At 43.8% G+C, this 20783-nt stretch overlaps 1 protein-coding gene across 1 annotated transcript in view; it reads left to right on the top strand.

Moving 5' to 3' along the window:
- Nucleotides 1–602: 602 nt before the first annotated feature.
- The window catches only part of SERINC5 (serine incorporator 5), a 102078-nt gene continuing 81897 nt past the window's right edge, over nucleotides 603–20783 (top strand). The window contains exon 1 of the mRNA XM_047088493.1: nucleotides 603–814. Within this exon, the coding sequence (XP_046944449.1) occupies nucleotides 788–814 (27 nt within the window). The 5' untranslated portion in view covers nucleotides 603–787. The remainder of the gene's footprint in view (nucleotides 815–20783) is intronic.

Genomic DNA, 20783 nt, shown 5'->3' with positions numbered 1-20783 from the left:
AGGCTGGAAAATAGATCAATATCCAGGGAAGGGAGGAAAGGGCTCTCACTGAATCCCCCAGAGTGCCTGGCAGAACAGCCAGGTGCCCATAGATTCAAGGAAACTTGGGCAGAGGGGCTTTTCCCTAAAGTAGTTCAGTTTTCTTGACAAAGGAGGGAGGTAAGGGATTTCAGAAACAGGAATCCAGGCGTGTCTTCGTTGGCGCGAGGCAGACAGTCAACCCTCACTCGGTGGTCCCTACTGCGTCGGTTCGGTTCGGTTCGGTGCAGGTCACTCAGCAATCGTTCAGTTAAGGATTTAAGCTTTACTGGAGCTAGCAACCAGCTCCTTGACTGGAGCTGGGGGTCAAAGGGGCGCTGCGCTCTCCTCAGGACCGAGCGCAGTCAGGCCGGCGCGGGAGCACGGGAGCGCCGGGCCCGCCCGACGGTGGGCGGACTTCGGAGCTCTCACCGCACCGGGAAGTGATGGCAGCCGCCCCGCCGCCTGACGCCAGCGGAAGTGCGAGCCCCGGGCGAGCCTGCTCCGCGGCGGACCGCCTGGGAGGGGGCGGGCACGGGGCGGAGCAAGGGTTGTCGTGGCTCGAGGGGGCGGGCGGGGTCTGCAGCGGCGGGGCGGGGTTTGGCGGCGGTTGTTTTCACCCTGGCGGCGGTGCCTGGCGCTTGGCTGGGGCAGATCGGCGTGGAGGCGTGAGCTGGTCCAGAAACGGGTGATCGCGGCTGGAGGGAGCCAGGAGGGCCGGAGGGACGCGGGGAGCGGGCGAGCAAGCCCGTGGTCGTCAGCCGCCAGGATGTCAGCGCAGTGCTGTGCGGGCCAGGTGAGCTGGGGGAGCGTGCGGCGGGGTGGGGGGTGGGGAGAGGTGGATCGGGCTACGGGGTGGGGAGCCCAGGCACCTACGGCTTCTCTGGGTGCAAGTCCCAGATCCAGATCTTCGGCTGAAAGTGAGGCGGGTGGCGGGTCGCCCGGGGCTGACACTGCGCAGTCTAAGTGAGTGAGTGCCTCGGGCCCGAGCGCGGCGCTCAGCCGTCGGGGAAGCCCTGTGCCGCGCGCGAGCTGGAAGGCACTCGGGGAAGCCCAAGAGGAGACCCTGAGGTCTTCCCGTCCGGTCTTAGGGACTTCGCTTAGGGCGGGGCAGGCAGGGCTCGGGCGAAGGATCCCGACTGCTCCTGGAGAGTGTCGCCGACCCCTCAAGGCAAGGGTGTGTGGGGTTGAGCCCCGTAGCCCACCAGGTTCGGCTTACCTGATGAGTCCAGAAAAAGACGTACGTTTGGGCAACGTCTCCTTTCTCATGCGGTGAACAAAACTCGGGTCATATGGCGCAGGCAGTTTGCCCTTGGCATCTTGCAAGCCTAGAGCATTGGCTCTGTGCCTTCCAGAACGTCTCGAAACCTTGTTTCCAAAGTATGGTTCTCAGGGCCGCGCGCAGGGAAGACTAACCCAGCCCTGCTTCCTGAGTTTCCCGACGCAACCCTCGCTGCACGCTACCTGCTGCCTGGGCAGAGCTCGAGCCTTCCCGTCCCTTCTTTCAACTGAACTTGCCAGTTCCCCTCATATAATATCTTAAAATATATTTGTCTACTTTGGATAGGCGACTCCTACTGGTTAGTAGCGCATCTGGGTAGAATTAGTAGGTTTTAACTCTTTAATGCTAATTTCACGCCTTCCTGCCGAGTAAGAAAAGACAAAGTAAGCAAAGCCTTCCGGATGTCGAACTCCCTCTTGCCTATCCTCCCTATTCTGTACAGCATTTCTGCACATAATTTTAATGGGGTGTTTTTGTTTGTTTGTTTTCAAATGAATGTAACTCCGGGGGGCATTCAGGTACGGGGATATTCTTGCTTCCGAATCCAGTCAACCTCACGGCAGTCAAAGCCTGCCGGTAAGTGATGCAGGGGTTAAATTGTGAGTTTTCGTTACTGGCCGATTATTCTGGCAGATAATACGCCCGCTTTCGAGTGGCCGTGTGACGCTGAGAGGTCTAATACTGTACCTGACATGCATTCGCGTTGTTCTTCTTGGAGATGAGGAAACTATTTTTAACTCGAGGTGTAATGCCTTGCCTTGAGTCCGGCAAGGAGAGAGAGGATGCTTACCCCCTTACCAGGGCTTCTGAGACCAATCTGGACTGGAAAAGCTATTTTCTGAATGTTCCCAATCTCAAAACTTTGCACATCTTTCATTGTTTCCAGTTGCTTTCCAATTTGATGCCACACTTTCCATTATTTAGTAATTATAGATATTTAGGAGCATCTGTCCTCCCCTATTCCCTTGAAAGGCCCTTGAGGCCTTCTGTGACTCCAAACAACTAATTTAGGGCTTTGAAAATGATTACCAGTACTGAAGTGGGTCTTGTAAAAGAATTATTGGTATGGTTGATATTTTGGCAGGATTGAAGGACTCGTTTCTAAAATCCCCCTCTCAGGACTTTGGAAAGAACCAAATCCTGGCCATTCATCACAGGAAAGTTAACTTCTGCTTTCTCTGGACTGCTTGAGGCAACACTGTGGTGGGTCTCAACACAGTGAGGGGGTGATGACACTATGATTTCCTACGAATGAGGCTGTTAGGTGTACATTAAAAGGACTCGGCATATCATAATTAAGTCTACCTATTTATTTAAATTAATTAATTAACTGTGTTATTTAGTTTATCTTTTATTCTACCAAGCTTTTGTTTAATCTGAGCACCTACAAACTTTTTACTCATAGCATTTCTGATACCAAATGTGTGGGGTTTTTCCCCCCTCATACCAACCAGTTTCCCAACTCCCTGGACACCAATTGGACATACAGCAATTCAATTCAATTATGACACCACCTGGATTTAGTGTCCCACAAGTTAAGGGCTTAGTTGGGTAAGACTGCCCCTAGCCCTGAATTTCAGAAGCCAGTCACAGGTCTCCTTGGCCTCCCATACCAGGGAGGAAGAAATAATCATATTTCTGGCTATCTCACGATATCATAACATCTGTTTTGTTCCAAGAGCTAGAGATAGGGCAGTGAGCCAGACAAAATCATCTCTGCCCTCAGGGGTCCATTTATTTGTGGGTGGGGGTATTCCGCAAACCATGTAAACAATGAAACAGTAAGTGCTAGTACTGGAACAAGACCTGGTGGCAGAGTGCCTTTGGGTGGGACCGAAGGGAGTCCAGGGGGGCTGGAGTATCATCGGTGAGGCCGGTGAGGTAGAGAGGCAGGCAGGTCCCGATGCGGCCAGGGACTGTCAGCTGCCTTTGGAGTTTGGGCTTTGTTCTTGTTTCAGTGGGAACTGTGGTTTGATTTACACTTTGATCACTTCGGGAGCTGTGAAGACTCAGCCATATTAGGGACTGGAGTGGAGGTAGGGAGAGCAGTCAGAGCTGTTCCTTCAGTGAGTATTTTTTAACTGCCTGTTCTGTGTGCAAGCAGGCTGCAGCAGTGAACAAAAATGCCTCCTGATGGAGCTTAAGTCTTGGCGATCTGCTGTTGCTATAGCCCGAGGAGGAGAGAGCGCGGTACCTTAATGTAGGCTGTTGTGCTTACAGTGGGATGTTGCTGGCTTCTGGGCAAATTTTAGAGGTAGAGCTGCACTTTTGTGTGGATTAGAAGTAGGGTGTGGGAATAAGAACGATTCTGTATTTGGCTCCAGCAACTGGATTGATGATGGTGCCATTTATGAGGTGAGATAGGAGGCTTAAAGGGAGGAGGAGGACAATAGGGAAGGAAGAGCCATAGTTTTCTTTTGGCTTTGTTACATGTGAGATGCCTATTAAAGATATTTGTTTGTTTATTTATTATTTATTTATGTATTTATTTATTTTGAGAGACAGAGAGAGCAAGCATGTACACATGTACAGGGGAAGGGCAGAGAGAGACAGACAGACAGCCAGAATCCGAAGCAGTGTTTGCATTATCAGCACAGAGCCTGATGTGGGGCTCAATCTCGTGAACCATGAGATCATGACGCCAGCTGAGGTTGGACGCTTATATGACTGAGCCACCCAGGCGCCCTGAGAAACCTATTATAAATTAAATGGAAAGGGTAAGTCACCAGTTGGATGTTTAAGTTGGGAGAAGTGTGAGGCTGGAGATAGAAATTTTGTGGGCTTTAACTGAGGACGGGATGATGTGTAACTCAGAAAAGAGCCTGGGCTATGGACTCACGTCTGGGTTTGAATTGGGAAATCTGGACAAGGGCTGGTGTGAATGTGCACGTGTTACCTACCCTCTATTAACCTCAGTTTTCCTCAACTGTAGAATGAGTGTGATAATACTTCCTGGGGTTATGAGGATTATATGTGATCTAGACATAAAGTCTCAAAGTACATGATTTAGCACACAGTAAGGAATCCCAAAACTCTTAGTTTGTTAATGGCCCGTACCCACCTGCACCTCATCTCTAGTTCATCTTATTTTTGCCCTAACTCTGCTATACACTTAGATTTTGCTCATGCTGTTGCTAATGGATGCTAATGTAAGGAGAGATTACAAGAGAGAGTGGTCACTCAACACTTTCGGTCACTCAGCACTGTGGTGGTAGGTCCCTGAGGACTGGATGATGAACAAAGAAATTTCTTGCTCTCCTGGAACTTAAGGGCTAGTTAGGGGTGGAAGTGTGGGGGAAACTTGCTACAGAAAATGACACTATACACCGTCAGGTGAAATGAGATGTGTAAGTGAAAAATCCAGGGGTATGTGGATGTCTCAGTCAGTTAAGCATCCGACTTTGGCTCAGGTCATGATCTCACGGTTCGTGAGTCTGAGCCCCACATCGGGCTCTCTGCTGTCAGTGCAGAGCCTGCTTCACATCCTATGTCTCCCCTTCCCCCACACGCGCGACGCTCTCAAAGATAAAAATAAAACATTAACAAATTAAAAAAAATTTTTTTTTCAATGTTTATTTATTTTTGGGACAGAGAGAGACAGAGCATGAACGGGGGAGGGGCAGAGAGAGAGGGAGACACAGAATCGGAAACAGGCTCCAGGCTCCGAGCCATCAGCCCAGAGCCCGACGCGGGGCTCGAACTCACGGACCGCGAGATCGTGACCTGGCTGAAGTCGGACGCTTAACCGACTGCGCCACCCAGGCGCCCCAGCAAATTTTTTTAATTTTTAAAAAATTAAAAAAAAGAAAAAAAAGTCCAGACAATGCTTTCAAGGCAATTTGAGAATAAAGCTTGGCAGGGTTGATGCCAGGCAAGTATAAACATTAATGATAGTAAAAGCAATAGCTGAAGTTTTAATTTCATGTCTACAATGTGCTGTTTTTACCTACATTATGTCATACATTTTTCACAGCAACCTTCAGGTGCAATTAATGTTCTAATTGGCCTTCTTTTGCAGGGGAGGGAGCTGAAGTACAGAGAAATAAATAATTAACTTGACTGATGTTACCTGGTAGTGGAGCCAGGCCTTGAACACTGGCCCACCTGACTCAAGTTGGGGCTCTTAACTGCAAGACTGCCATTCCTCATTATTCTTGCTCTGTATAAATAATGAGTAACTGTTGCTTATTATGGTTGCCTATAAAGGACCAACACAGCTATTGGGCTGTTTTGATAGATATTGCTAGCTGCCAGTCGTGGTTAGATAAGGTCTAGCTTCTTCCAGACCAGATTTTGCTGTTCCAGCCAGCACCTGAAACAGGCCCCAACCTCCTTTTCTTAGAACATTTACCAAAGAGGGCTTACAGTTGTGCATCCTTCCTGTCCCTTTGAGATGTATAAGTATTCCCTACAGCTCAGAGCTTTTCCAGACTAGAACTGAAAGGCAAAAGACAGCTGGGTCATCCCAGGGATGCAGCCTTAGGCTGCCAGAGGCCATGTTAGAGTTTGGTCAAGTTCCTTCATGCAAGGGTTTGTGAAGAGTGGCTTTGTGTTGAGATTTCTTGTAATTTCCACCATTTCTCACTATTAACAGTGGTTAACAAAACCTGGGTTCCTCAGAGTTAGAGGTAACCAAAGCCCACACAGGAGACTCTTAGGCTGTGGCCTCTGAGGAAGTGGGAACTGGAACAGGTCTTCCTCATCAGGGCATCTGATCACCTCCAGATTGTAGCTGAAAACACACACACACACACACACAGAGTCCATGGAGACTTCCACAAAAAGTAAATGAGCTCAAGAAGCATTTCCTTAGTAATGATCTTCCCTGAGCTTTGAGAGTTCTCTCTAAATGTGCACTTAGATTTGCCCACACCACCTAGTACTTGGTCATCTGATGCACAGGACTTGTTTCCTGGTTACTGCATGTGTGAGTTTCCTCTCTCCCTCTAGACGGAGTACCTATCATGAACTGGGTGATCCCCCTGTTGAGTGCTTTTGGATGGAAAACTCTCCCTATAGCTCTTTGTTAATAGTGATTGGAAATATTAGGTCCTCATTACATCACATGATGCTTCCACCCTTTGGAAGACATCCAGGCACACATTCTGTTCATGACTGATGTGCTTTTGAATGAATTGGGGGTATTTGTGAGACTCAAAGGGAAAATATCACACTTACCACCCAGAGAACCATATTCTGATATTTTATAGTCCAGTCACCCTTATTTAGTATATGTGATTTTACTTAGCAAAATTAAGGTTATACTGTAGGTGCTGTGCTGTATTTGGTCCTACTCTTTTTGTGAAATATTGGGTGATTGAGGAAGTTTTGTTTCTGTTTGTTTATTTATTTATTTTTGAAAAATACTTATTTATTTTGAGAGAGAGCATGCCTGAGCTGGGAAGGGGCGGATAGAGAGAATCCCAAAGCAGGCTCCTTGTTGTTGGTGCAGAGCCCTACACAGGGCTCATGAACTGTGAGATCATGAACTGAGCTGAAATCAAGTCAGATGCTTACCCAACTGAGCCACCCAGGCATCCCTTGTTTATTTTTTTAGAGTAATCTCTACTCCCAACGTGGGCTCAAACTCACAACCCTGATATCAAAAACCGCATGCTCTGCAGACTGAGCTGGCGAGATGCCCTCTGGTCGGGGAAGTTTTTAACAGGCACTGAGTACTGCTTTGCAGCCATTCATGTTTTCTGGGCTAACAGTCAGGTGTAGGTAGTCTTTTGCCTTCAAACATGATGAATTCTCCAGAGGTGTTAAGTAAAGTTGGATGAGTGGAAGTTAATTCATAAGCATATGTGTTAATAGGTTTGTGTGTTTTTCTATTCCTAAAATACCAAAAATAATGAAGGAAATCTGAATTACCTTCTTTCAGTATCATCATTGAAGATTTATTTCAGTCATTTTTAACAATTTCTTTAAATTTGATCTTCTTTATATGTATAGATTTATATAGATACTATCTACCTAGATGGTGTTTGAGTCATTTTTTTCCTGCTGTACGAAGGTGCCCTTCTCTGTTTCAGTTACATTAAGTTTGAGTCTTGTCATATCACTAGTATCAGCACTTTTATTTTTCTGTTCATTTTTGAAAAACACAGGCAGAATGCAGTAAAGTGCCCACATAGTTGCTCTCCCACACTGACAAAGGGTGGGACATGGGGACTGGCTGATGTTGAACTCTTGACTAATATAGCTCACTGGTGAGCTGATACAGAAAGAACGTTCAGAGATGTGTAGTTAGCTAAGTTCAGGTTGTTATGAACACCAGTCTGTCACTTACTTTAAGCAGTAGAGAGTGAAGGTGGCCATGTTGGTTGGAGAGTTAGCTTGAGGGTTGATCACTCAGATTTGTTTTCTTGGGCTGCTTTATAGCTGACCTGGGCAAGCTGACAAATAGCTTTCGGCTGTGTGGGATGCTTGGCTGGGAGTCTGAGTGGGATGCCTTGGCTGGGAGGCCTGAAGAGGGCCGACCTGTAGGGAGTGGAAGGCAGCCTCTGACTGTAATGAGATAATCTCTTCTCCATTGTTTGCTTCTGTCTGGTTTTCTGTATAAATGTCACCTGTAGATTTGCCACAGCTATTCAAGACCTGGGAGTGAGTCAGCTGTGATCCTTGGAATCTTACCTTTCCATGTCCTGGGTGTTTTAATGTGAACTGCAAGGGTAGAACAAGAAGGATGGCATCGTCTGCTTACAATTCAGAGTACATTGTGGCCGGTTCATCCATGATAGATAGTTTGACATTAAAAAGGAAGTCCTTATATAAGATGGGATGTCTGCAGAGCTAGCCATTGGATACAATTACATTTTATCTTTTGAGTTGTTTTCAGTACCTGTAATTATAACTGTCGTTAAATTAAAAAAATTTGGGGCACCTGGGCGGCTCATTTGGTTAAGCGTCCAACTTAGGCTTGGGTCATGATCTCAACGGTTCCGAGAGTTGGTTGGACCCCCACTTCGGGCTCTGTGCTGATTGCGTGGATCCTGATTCGGATCCTCTGTCCCCTCCACCCTTGTCCCTCCTCCCTCTCTCAAAAAATAAATAAGAAAAATCATTTAAAAAATTCAGTTGAGTAAATTCTAAAGATCTAATTGGCTTTATTAATTATTTCACGAATCAAGCTTATCCCATCTAGCAAGTAGAGGGAAGCATCACAGAAATACAAGAAAGGAAGGTTTTTTTTTTGTTTTTTGTTTTTTTTTTAATTTTTTTTTTCAACGTTTATTTATTTTTGGGACAGAGAGAGACAGAGCATGAACGGGGGAGGGGCAGAGAGAGAGGGAGACACAGAATCGGAAGCAGGCTCCAGGCTCTGAGCCATCAGCCCAGAGCCCGATGCGGGGCTCGAACTCACGGACCGCGAGATCGTGACCTGGCTGAAGTCGGACGCTTAACCGACTGCGCCACCCAGGCGCCCCAAGGAAGGTTTTTTTTAAAGAAGAGAGGGGTGGAAAAAAGGAAACTATTAGCAAAGAATCCATTGTGTTAGGCAAGGTCGCCCTCTTAAGGGGAGGGGAATGGATGTATCAGTAAATTTCCTAGTGCTGACCAGGAAATTCTCATGCCAAGTGGTTAAGATTACATATTTGGAGGGTTGAAACTGCACTTAGATTAGATACGAGGTCTTGGTTTACTGACTTGGGGGTCTTTCTTTTTAACACTCTAAAGATCCTGTGTTCTGTGTGTCTAGTGAAATTTCCTTACATGTTGAGGTTGTCAGTTGAATTTGGGTTGAGATTGGATCTTCAGAGCAATATTAATCCAGTTACTAATCTAAACCACTGTGATTGTCTTAAATGATCAGGTTTTCCAAGTAGTCTTAAGTGAGCCTTTGCAAGATTTTAGAACATAATGTGGGAATCAGTGTAGTGTGTGTGTAAGGAAATTCAAATAGTGGGTTGGTTTGGTTACATAAAACATCTGTTTGAATTTTAAAGGAAACAGGATTTTACTTTGGCTTTTCTGCTGTAGTTTGCCTTGTAAGATTAAAGTTGAGCTGATTGTTTAAGGAAAGCAGCTGTTATGGAAAAAGTTAGAGGAGGTTTTTATCACAGAATAGATTTTGAAACCCCTTGCGGGTTTGGAGTAAGGTTGCAGTAGACAGTGATTAAACAACATTTTTCCCCCTCATGAACACTGTCCAGTTGAAACAAAAGTGAGAAAAACACGTACACACAACCCCTTAAATCTTATTTATGCAAAGATAACTAGGAGAGCTGGAAAATCAGACTTCGGTTTGTTTATCATTTTTATAAACTGGTCAGCTACACTTTGAAATAAAGCCCACAAGGTCTTCATAGGATTTATTTTCCAGTTTTTTGTTCTTGCCTTGTATCTCCGTGATTTCACAGAGGACTGTGTCTCCTAACGCTGGGATCCTTGGTGTGTGTAGTTCACCAAAACTAGGAAAGAATTCAGTCTTTTGGGGTTCACTCCATGCTCATTGAACTCCTCCAGTGGTGTTCTCAGAAACAATGGCAGTATTTTGTAACCATAGTAATGAAAATGTTCTCTGTAATAGGATTCTTCATCAGCACGAATTTTCTTTGGCTTTGGTAGCATTATTCCTGTTAAATAACAAAAGATTCAACCGACTAAATTTTAAAGACCTAATTGGCTTTACTAATCGATTCACGAATTGGGCAGCATTCCATCTAGTAAGTAGAGGGGAGCTCCAGAAGTCTACAGAAAAGGAAGCCTTTTTCAAAGGTTGGAGGGAGAGGGAAAAAGGAAATTATTGGTATAGAATCCATTGTTTTAGGCAAGGTTGCCTTCCTAAGGGGAGCAGAAGGGGGAGGATTCTATCAGTAAACTTCTAGTGCTGACCAGGAAATTCCTTGATGACTGGTTAACAGTTACATTTTCAAGGATTGAAACTGCATTTAGGTTAACCTAAGTGACACCATTTTGGGCCTGTGGTTTTCTTTTTAACATTCCTAAGGACACTGTCAACTTCTTTACTGTTAAAAAAAAAAAGCTTGCAACTCTTAAAGCAATATGTCAGTTGATAAATATTCATTGGGTACCTAGCATAATATTAGTCCAAGGCTACTAAGCCTACTTTCATGCTTGGGAACAACTAGTGAATTGATGCTGGCTTTTCTTAGTATAAGATCTCTCCTGGGGCAGAACATCTTCAAAGACTTATTTGAGATTTGTATATCTCAGTTTTGGACCTTTTTTGCCTGTGAAGGGGTCCACTGGGGGAGACGCTTCCCTAGGAGTAAATGAACCAACCCATGGGGACATGTGGGGGAACTGGGGTCCTCAAGAATGTGTTCTAGTGGTTTCCTGCAGTTACACAGTTTTTCTGAATACTTTTCCTAGAAGAGAGTTCTTAGTATCTCTCAGCTTCTCAAAGGAATCTTACAACCTTGGAAAAACCTCTCCAAGACCAGCAGTGGAGACCAGCAGTGGAGACCTCTCCATTTAAAAGGCAGGCAGGCATTCTGAGGCACCTGGCTGGCTCGGTCAGTGCATCAAGTGACTCTTGATCTCCAGGGTGTGAGTTCTAGCTCCATGTTGGGTGTAGAGATTACTTAAAAAAAAGAAAATCTTAAAAAAAACAAAAAGAAACCCAAAAGTTAAAAGGCAGACATTCCTGTAGCAAACATAGAAAGAAAATAAAGTGATGGAGGTTACAACCTGCCTGAAGAGGAAAGAATCTGGGGGTTTGGGGTGGGAGAAGCTTGGGTTTTGTCAGACAGCACCCTATACTCTAGAAGTTAGTAAGGGGGAGACCAGGATTCCTGGGGTTTTTGGCATCTTTGGTTTCCAGAGAGCAGAAGCTATGGTACTGGGGGTTGGAGAGTACTGGGGAACTAAGGAATTGAAGCCAGGGAGGGGGAGGTTATGATCTTTTAAGACCTTTGGCAATGGAGGGGAGACGAGTAACTAGTGGGGGATGTGGTGTTTCAGTGGAATGTGGTTTGGGGTGTTAAAAAATGTATATCACCTGAGTAAATATGAAGATGTAATTGGCCTTACTAAACACTTCATGAATTGGGAACGCCTGGCTGGCTCAGTCAGTGGAGCATGCAACTCTTGATCTCCGGGTTGTGGGTTCGAGCCCCACATTGGGCGTAGAGATTACTTAAAAATAAAATAATTTGAAAAAAAAAAAAACCTAACAATTCATGAATCAGGCAACATCCCATCTAGCAAATAGAAAGGAACTTCAAGTTTTATAAAATGGAAGATTTTTATGGAAAGGAGAGTGGAGCAAGGAAGTTACTAGCAAAAGAAAAGAAAGAATTGTTTCAGGCACTGTCACTTTCCCTTAGGAGGAATAACATGGGGTCTTAACTTGTAGATTTCCTCATATCCTTTGGGTGGGGGATAGAGAGAGCCATGCAGCAAATGACCTCATTGGTGCTGACTGCAAAATTCCTGACTAACTGGCTAAGACTATATTTCTTGAGGGGGGTGGGGGGGGAGGGAAGACTACATTTTACAGAGGGGTTGAAACTGCAATTAGGTTAGGTATTAAGCCCTAGTTTGGTTACTTGCCTTGGTGTCAGTGACTCTGTCATGGGCCTGTGGTTGATTTTAGAGAGGGATGTGAATAGATTGCCATTGTGAAAGAGGAGCAGGTTACAACCTGAGTAGAGTTGGGTCTGGCCCTTGGTATGAGTAGTGAACAGGTTTGGATACTTCCTGTCTCCAGATTGCAGGATGCTGAAGTTCATGTACTCTTAAGTTCTGTAACCTGTCAAAATTTAGTCTGGAGGTAGCCTCCATCCCCTCGATTTTTCTCCCCCTCTAACTTCCTTCCCCTTATTTTTCTGTTTAAATTTCTTTGATCCATTTGGATTTTATTCTTAAAAAAATTTTTTTTTAATGCTTTATTTATCTTAGAGACAGAGCACAAGCAGGGGAGGGGCAGAGAGAGAGGGAGACACAGAATCCAAAGCAGGCTCCAGGCTCTGAGCTGTTGGCACAGAACCTGACACAGGGCTTGAACCCATGAACCAGGAGGTCATGACCTGAGCCAAAGTTGGCTGCTCAACCGACTGAACCACCCAGGCGCCCCTTTTTGGATTTTATTCTTAGGAAAATCCTGTTCAGTGTGGAGCCCAACGCAGGGCTCAAACCCACAAACTGAGATCATGCCCCGAGCTGAACTCAAGAGTTGGATGCTCAACTGAACCACCCAGTCTCCCTTGGAAGACATTAAAAGGCATCCCTTTTAATTCCCCATCTGAAGCTTAGATGTCTTTTTATTTTATTTATTTATTTTTTTAAGTTTATTGTTATTTATCTTGAGAGAGATGTTGAGAGCAAGTCACGGGAGGTTAGAGAGAGAGGGAAACAGAATCCGAAGCAGGCTCCACACTGTTAGCACAGAGCCCAATGTGGGGCCCAAACTCACAAACCATGAGATCATGACCTGAGCCAAAATTAAGAGTCAGGTGCTTAACTGACTGAGCCACCCAGGCGCCCCCTAGATGTCTTTTTAAAATGCCCCTTCTAATTTTTTTAATTTTTAGTTTTTTTAATTTTTAGAAGATTTTTTTAACTTTTTAAAGTTTGTTTATTTAGTTATTTAGAAGAGGGGTAGGTGTGGAGAGAAAGAATCCCAAGCAGGCTCTGTTGTGAGTGCAGAGCCCGCTGCAGGGCTTGATCTCACGAACTGTGAGATCATGAATTGAGGTGAAGTCAGTTGTTCAACCGACTTGAATCACCCAGGCACCCCTCTAATTTACTTTTGTGGTAATCAAAGAACATATTCTGTACATATTAATTCCTTTTAAAGCTATTGTTTTATGTGAATGTTCCATGTGCCCTTAAAAATATTCTACAGTTATTGGGTACAGTGTTCAAGTTGATTGCTGGTATTGCTCAAATCTTCTCCATTACTGATTTTTTGGTGGTGGTGGTGGAAATCATCTAATTCTCTCAGTTACTGGGAGAAGGGTGTTTTCCAAACATGATTGTGTTTTTTGTCTGTCCCATTCTGTCATTTTTTATTTAATGTATTTTGAAGTTCTATTAAGTGTACACACATTTATGATTGCTGTTTCCTTAATGAATTGATCCTCTTATTAAATGATCCATTTTATCTCTGGTAATATTCTTTATCTTCAAATGTTTGTCTGATGGTTATGCCATCCTTTTAACTTTCACCCCATTTTAGCCTTTTTTTTAAAAGTAAGCTCTATGTCCAATGTAGCGCTTGAACTCAGAGATCAAGAGTTGCATGCTCTACTGATCGAGCCAGCCAGGAGCCCCATCAACCAATTTGTGTCTTATACCGTAAAACCTTGGTTTGTGAGCATAATTCATTCTGGAAGCATGCTTATAATCCAAAGCACTTGTATATCAAACTCATTTCAAGAACCATTGTCTCAGTTGTGATCATGTGATATTTGGCGTCACATACTAATCGTATTGCAAGACATGGCTTGTTTCTCAAGTTAAAATTTATTAGAAATGTTTGGTAGTCTTGCAGAACACTCGCAGAACAAGTTACTCGCAATCCAAGGTTTTACTATATTCAAAAGTGTGTCTCTTATAAGCAACATGTAGTTAGGACTTGCTTTTTGATCCAGTCTGACAATCTTTGCCTTTTAACTGGATGTTTAGATCATTTACATTTAATGTAATTATTCATGTTTGAACCTGAGACTATGTATTATTGGCCATTTTCATTTTCCCTTAGGTTCTTAATTTTTTATCTTTTTTTTGAGGAGGGGAGCATTCATTGAATGTTTTTAAGTAGTCCTCCTCTATTGCCTTTTTATTTCTTAAAATGTTGTAAGCATTATGGTATTGTAGCATCTTGAAGAAGGGATATAAGTCAGAAATTCACCATTAGTAATGGAATCCATTATAGGTGCGTCAGTACTAGATACTGACCAAATCTTTATAGCAAATGATGAATTAAGTAACATTCATGATATTTTAGAACTGTATTTCTGCCTTGTAAAAAATAATACATAGTTATCAGAGGAAATCTGGGAAATAACAGAAAAGTGTAAAGAAGAAAGTAAATATCATTTGTAATCCCAGAGAGAACAAACCCTGTTAGTATTTTGTTTTATTTCATTCTAGTATTAAAGTACAGTAAATTAGGGGTGCTTGGGTGGCTCTGTCAGTTAAGTGTCCATCTCTTGATCTTGGCTCAGGTCATGAACTCACAGTTCATGAGATTGAGCTGTGTCAGGCTCCGTGCTGACAGTGTGGAGTCTGTTTGGGATTCTCTCTCTCCCTCTCTCCCTCTCTCTCTCTGCCCCTCCCCAGCATGTGCTCTCTCTTTAAATAAATAAATAAATAAATAAATAAGTAAACTTAAAAAAAAATGCAATTAATTAGACCATACTGTATGCACTCTATGTATGTATGTATGTATGTATGTATGTATTGTGCATGAGTGGGGAGTGGGGGCAAAGGGAAGGAGAGAGAGAAAATCTCAAGCAGCCTCCAGGCCCAGCTCAGAGCTTGATGTGGGGCTTGATCTCATGACCCTGGGATCACTTCTTGAGCTGAAATCAGATGTCAGATGCTCAACCGATGGAGCCACCCATGTGCCATGGTGTGTACTATTTTATATCTTAACTTGTTATCACATGACATTGTGAGCATTTTTACATAAGAATTCGGTTTACATATATTTTTGAGAGAGAGAGAGACAGACAGACAGACAGAGGATCACAAGCCAGCTCTGCACTGACAGCAGAGAGCCCGATGTGGGGCTCGACCCCACAAACCACTAGACCATGACCTTAGCCAAAGACCAACAGTTAACTGAAAATTCTTAAAAGTAAACATTGTAATTGGTGTATTGCATTTAATCTATCATATCAACATTTATTTCGTATTTTCCTTTTATTAGACAGTGTATTTCTTTTTATTTTTAGTTTTATTTATTCATTTTTTAAGACTTTAAAAGTAATCTCTGCCCCCAACATGGGGCATAAACTTACAACCTGAGATCAAGAGTCACATGTTCCACCAACTGAGCCTGCCAGGCACCCCTATTGTATTTCTTACAAACAAAAACAAAAACAAAAACACCACCACCACACACACACACACACACACACACACACACACACACACACACACAATTGTTATAAATAAGTCTTATGTACTCTTTCTCTATGCCCTGCCTCTTTAGGTTAGAGCTCTGGAAACATTCCTGTTGTCACACAATGTGAACATGCATTCCTAAAAAGTCACACTATGCAAAATTGCATAATAAAAACCACAGGCCTTAAGGGAAAATGGGGACGCCTGGGTGGCTTAGTCGGTTGACCCTCTTTGACTCTTGATTTTGGCTCAGGTCATGATTTCAGAGTTACGGGATCAAGTCCTTTGTGGAGCTCTGCACTGAGTGTGGAGCCTGCTTGGGATTCTCTCTTCCTCTCTCTCTCTCTCTCCCCTCTATCCTCATCTCACCCCACCTTGTACTCTTTCTCTTTCTAAAAACAAAACAAAACAAAAGGCAAACGGTTTTACAAATGTTAAGTGGTTAAGAAAAAATACATAAGTACTATGAAAAGTTTGGTGCTTGATCTCAAAAAGATGGAAATTTGTGGAAGTGGGTGTTGAAAGAGTTGTCGCTTATGAGTTACTGTGAAGTTGTGGAAGGGGGGTTATCTGAAATTGGATGTGTGTAACACCACATGTGCTTTGGAAGTTCCTAAGTGCTGTTTGAACTGAGGCATGCATTTCAAGTATTCCTGTGTAGCTCCATTCAGCTGAGTGCAGTTTTCTGCCTTCAGTGAGTGTCTCCCACAGACATAATTACTCATCCTGCTGTGTTCAAATTGTTCTCTAACATGGCAGGGGAGGAAGAAGTTTTCTTTGACTTTCCTAGTATGTCTGGCTGACACAGACAGATTAACAGGAGAAAGCCATACACGTTTATTTAATATAAGTTTTATGTGATTTGGGAGCCCTCCGAATGAAATAAAGACCTAAAAAAATGGCATAACCTGCTTGCTTTTATATTAGGTTGAACAAAGAGAGGCAGGTGTGGAAAAGTGACTTAACTGTGTGGGCAGATCTACTAGAAAGAAAAGAATTATTTTAAAGTTTGTATATTTATTTTGAAAGAGAGAGAATCCCAAGCAGGCCCTGCACTGGTGCAGTGGGGCTCGGAACCCACAAACTGTGAGATCATGACCTGAGCCGAAATCAAGAGCTGGATGCTTAACCAACTGAGCCACCCAGGTGCTCCAAGAATTATTTTCACAAGGAATGTTTGTTTAGGATTTGCTCCATCTCAACTTCTGGTCCTTCATGGGTCCTTCATAAGAATGTCTTCCTTCTTCCTGGTAAAGGGAGGACACCTTACGGGAATTATCCCCTGCTTTCAAGGAGAAAAAGGAAGGCCAGAGTGCCCTTCTTGTACCTGCTGTTTCTCGGGTGCCTTTAACTCAAAATAATCAATATAGCAAAGTATTGTATTTTGGGGTGACATGCTCTAAAGTCCTTTAGAATCAATCCTCTTGGAACAAATATAGCTCAGAAGCCCGGGGCATTGGAGACGTTCCTCACTAAGGCTGAGCGACCATTTCATGCTCCTGTTAGCCTTATGAGGGAGGAGTTGGCCCCCCTGCCTCCCTTTGGACTAACTCCCAGAAAGTTGGTGCTGGAAGTGGCTGGAAGGGTCTTCTGCTCCTCCTCCCCAATTGTGCTCAGATTTCTTGTACTATAATAAGCAAATAACTCCAGAGACCGGAACTTCCTATCTTTGGAAGCAGCTCTCCTTCATTTTAGGGAGCTCTGGTTTAATTCTTCCTGTGGGCCTCCCAAGGCTGAAATGACCCAGTGGCTGGGATCTTGGAGGGGGAGGCAGTCATTTTGCATAGTAGTAAGAAGAGGCAGGCAGTGTTGAAGGTGGGCACAGGCCATAAGAGGACCACAGTTGGGGGCACCTGGGCGGCTCAGTTGGTTAGGCGACCGACTTCGGCTCGGGTCATGATCTCACAGTTTGTGAGTTTGAGCCCCACGTCGGGCTCTGTGCTGACAGCTCAGAGCCTGGAGCCTGCTTTGGATTCTGTGTCTCCCCCTCTCTCTGTCCCCTTCCCTGCTCACATTCTGTGTCTCTCTCTCAATAATAAATAAACTTTAAAAAAATTTATAAAAAAAAAAAAAAAGAGGACCACAGTTGTGTTGATGCTGTTGCTTATGGGAATCCACAGCGTCCATCCAAACCATATACTGAAAATTGGGACATGCTGACAAAGGGGAATTAGGCCTCTGGGTATGAGAAATTTCAGTTGGAAGCCAAAATATTTGGAACTTTTAGTAGACTTAAATAGTTGTTTTTTTTTTTTTTTTTTAATTTTTTTTTTTTCAACGTTTATTTATTTTTGGGACAGAGAGAGACAGAGCATGAACGGGGGAGGGGCAGAGAGAGAGGGAGACACAGAATCGGAAACAGGCTCCAGGCTCTGAGCCATCAGCCCAGAGCCCGACGCGGGGCTCGAACTCACGGACCGCGAGATGGTGACCTGGCTGAAGTCGGACGCTTAACCGACTGCGCCACCCAGGCGCCCCTAGACTTAAATAGTTTTTAAGGATAATGGTCAGGCAGTTTGAAATTAGAACCATCTTGGGAAATCTTTGGTTGGTGGCAAGTCACCTAAAGTCTCACTGCTGACTTTCTTATGGGAGCAATAGCTGTCACTCCTGGTCGTGGGTTACTGTTTTCACAAACAAAACACCCAGGTGTCCCATCCCCTCTCTTCTCTTAAACTCCCACGTAATTGTTTAAATTTTTTTCCCAGCGAGGCACCTGGGTGGCTCATTCAGTTGGACATCCAACTTCGGCTCAGGTCATGATCTCGTTGTGGTTTGTGGGTTCGAGTCCCATGTCGGGCTCTGTGCTGACAGCTAAGAGCCTGGATCCTGCTTGGAATTCTGTCTCCCTCTCTCTCTGACCCTCCCCTGCTCATGCTTGCTCTCTCTCTCAAAAATAAGTAAATGTTTTTAAAATTTTTTTCCCTAGAAAATTCTGCTCTGTCTGTGAGTCATGGGATTTAACAGAAAGCAGTTTTTAAGAATGTGCTTTCTTACCCAGTGATGTAGTTTGTGAAAGTTGCAGGTTGCTGAATACGGGATATTAGGCCATTTAGAAAGAGCTGGTTAACCAATGAGCCACTCTATGCAAATTATCATGCTCAGCAGTAGCTTCTGGTTGCAGGCTTTGAAAAGCATGAAGTAGTAAATTATTTCCTTATGATGGGGGGAAGAGAGCAATGAGGATTGTCATGGGATTACATTTTCTTAGGAGCAAGAGGTCCAGCAGAGCTGAGTCTCTGACTTCTTTTCCCTGCTGTGGTGTGGCAGAAAGAAAGCAGGGCTTGGAGTGCTGGAGAAGAAGGCTAATTAATGCTCATTCCACTTGCCTTTCATTATGGAGAGTCTGAGGGTATTTCCAGATTACTTGGGAGATGCCCCTCCTCTCTTCCAAGTAGCATTCATTATCCATCCATTACCTCTTCCTGATATTTGTAAGACTTTGAGAATAGTAACTATTAGTACTGTTAATAAAGTCTGGAGCTCCTGATCACATATTATCTATTCTATAAGGCTGTCACTAGAAGAAATAAAGAGAAAGCAGTAGACTGGTTAAATGAGCTATAGCATTTGGAAGGACGGATGTGAGCTAGTGTGTCCCAGGGCAGTGCTATTGGTATGTTGGGTACGTCAGTTCTTTCTTGTGAGGGACTCTTATGAAGAGCTGATATATAGCATTCTTAATAACCCTCAGATGTCAGTAGCACTCACCAGCCTTTGTGAAAATACTGTCCCCACCTTTATGACCTGTGACCCACAAAGCCCCAGGAGGATGGCCTGGTGCTGCCTAGATAAGAACTACTGAATGCTCTGGGCTTGATTTTTTTTTTTTTTCATACAGGTTAGAGTTCTTGCAAAACAGACTGAAAATCCTCCCCAGTGTGGTACAGCTATAGAGATGAAAAAGGACACAAGCAAAGTAGATTATTCTCTCCCACAGCACCACCTTGACATAAAGGAAATACAGTAAAAATTTGACACAATGATGGCAGGTTATACTTTGGATGTGGTTTACTTTATTATTATTTTTTTTTATTTAAAAAAACTATTTAAAGATTTTATTTTTGAGTAATCTCTACACCCAATGTGGGGCTCGAACTCATGACCCTGAGATCGAGTCGCATGTTCTACCCACCGAGCCAGCTGGGCACCCCTGGATGTGGTTTACTTAATTGTTTTATTTTTTAAAGTTTATGGGGCGCCTGGGTGGCTCAGTCGGTTAAACATCCAACTTCAGCTCAGGTCATGATCTCACAGTCCGTGAGTTCGAGCCCCGCATCGGGCTCTGTGCTGACAGCTCAGAGCCTGGAGCCTGCTTCAGATTCTGTGTCTCCCTGTCTCTCTGACCCTCCCCCATTCATGCTCTGTCTCTCTCTGTCTCAAAAATAAATAAACATAAAAAAATAAAGTTTATTTATTTGGGGGGAGGGGGAGACAGTGGGAGGGAGAGGGGCGAAGAGAGAGAATCCTAAGCAGGCTGGAACCCATGAACCGTGAGATCATGACTTGAGCTGCAATCAAGAGCAGGGCGCTTAACCGACTGAGCCACCCAGGCACCCGGATGTGGTTTGCTTTAAATGTTACTCAGAAGTATTATATTAAGATTTAGTGCTTTAGATATGCCAGTTAAATGAGCTTATGTTTGATAGGAGAAGGAAAAAGCATGCTTTATCGTGGGAGAGAGAATTCATTTAGACCTATTTCTGGTGTGCATTAAAAAAATTTTTTTTAATGTTTATTTATTTTTGAGACAGAGAGAGACAGAGCATGAATGGGGGAGGGTCAGAGAGAGTGGGAGACAGAATCTGAAGCAGGCTGTCAGCACAGAGCCCAACATGGGGCTCGAACGCACAGACTGTGAGATCATGACCTGAGCCAAAGTCAGAAGCTCAATGGATTGAGGCCACCCAGGTGCCCCTTTCTGGTGTGCATTTTAAAAAGGCTTTTTTGTTGTTGTTGTTGATAGTCCAGAGGCAGTATAGTTGAGTAGCCGTGATGGGCAGCTTGAGTTTAGATGTAGTCTCTGCCCCTTACCATTGGTGTGCCTTTCATTGGTCCTTTAGTTTACTTACCTGTGAAATGTAGTCACTGATATCTTCATAGGATTTTGCACTTGGAACAGACTTAGAATGTGGGTTCATAAATGTTCCCTGTTAGGGGTGGGCTGGCACTCTTTGTTGGGATAACAGTACCCAAATTCTAAGTTGTGAATAAACCTCTTTTGAGGTTTGATCCGTGCCCTGTACATCAGAATAGATAATGTATAGCTCTAATATTTAACCATATTAAAGTAGGTTAAAGGGATCCAAAAAAGTCTTAAGAGAAAAGATTAGTGAACTTCTAAAATAATGATCTTGGAATGCCTAAGGTTTTTCTAGTTGTGATGGAAGATACATAAAACAAATTGATGAATTTGACTATACGAAAGTTTAGGAACTTG

Source organism: Lynx rufus, unplaced genomic scaffold (assembly GCF_022079265.1).
Source record: "Lynx rufus isolate CCGP_SWC_20201006 ecotype Redwood Valley unplaced genomic scaffold, mLynRuf1.p SCAF_1, whole genome shotgun sequence".
Classification (NCBI taxonomy): Eukaryota; Metazoa; Chordata; class Mammalia; order Carnivora; family Felidae; genus Lynx; species Lynx rufus.
The sequence above is the reverse complement of the archived record's forward strand: the minus strand, read 5'-3'. Positions and strand labels throughout refer to the sequence as shown.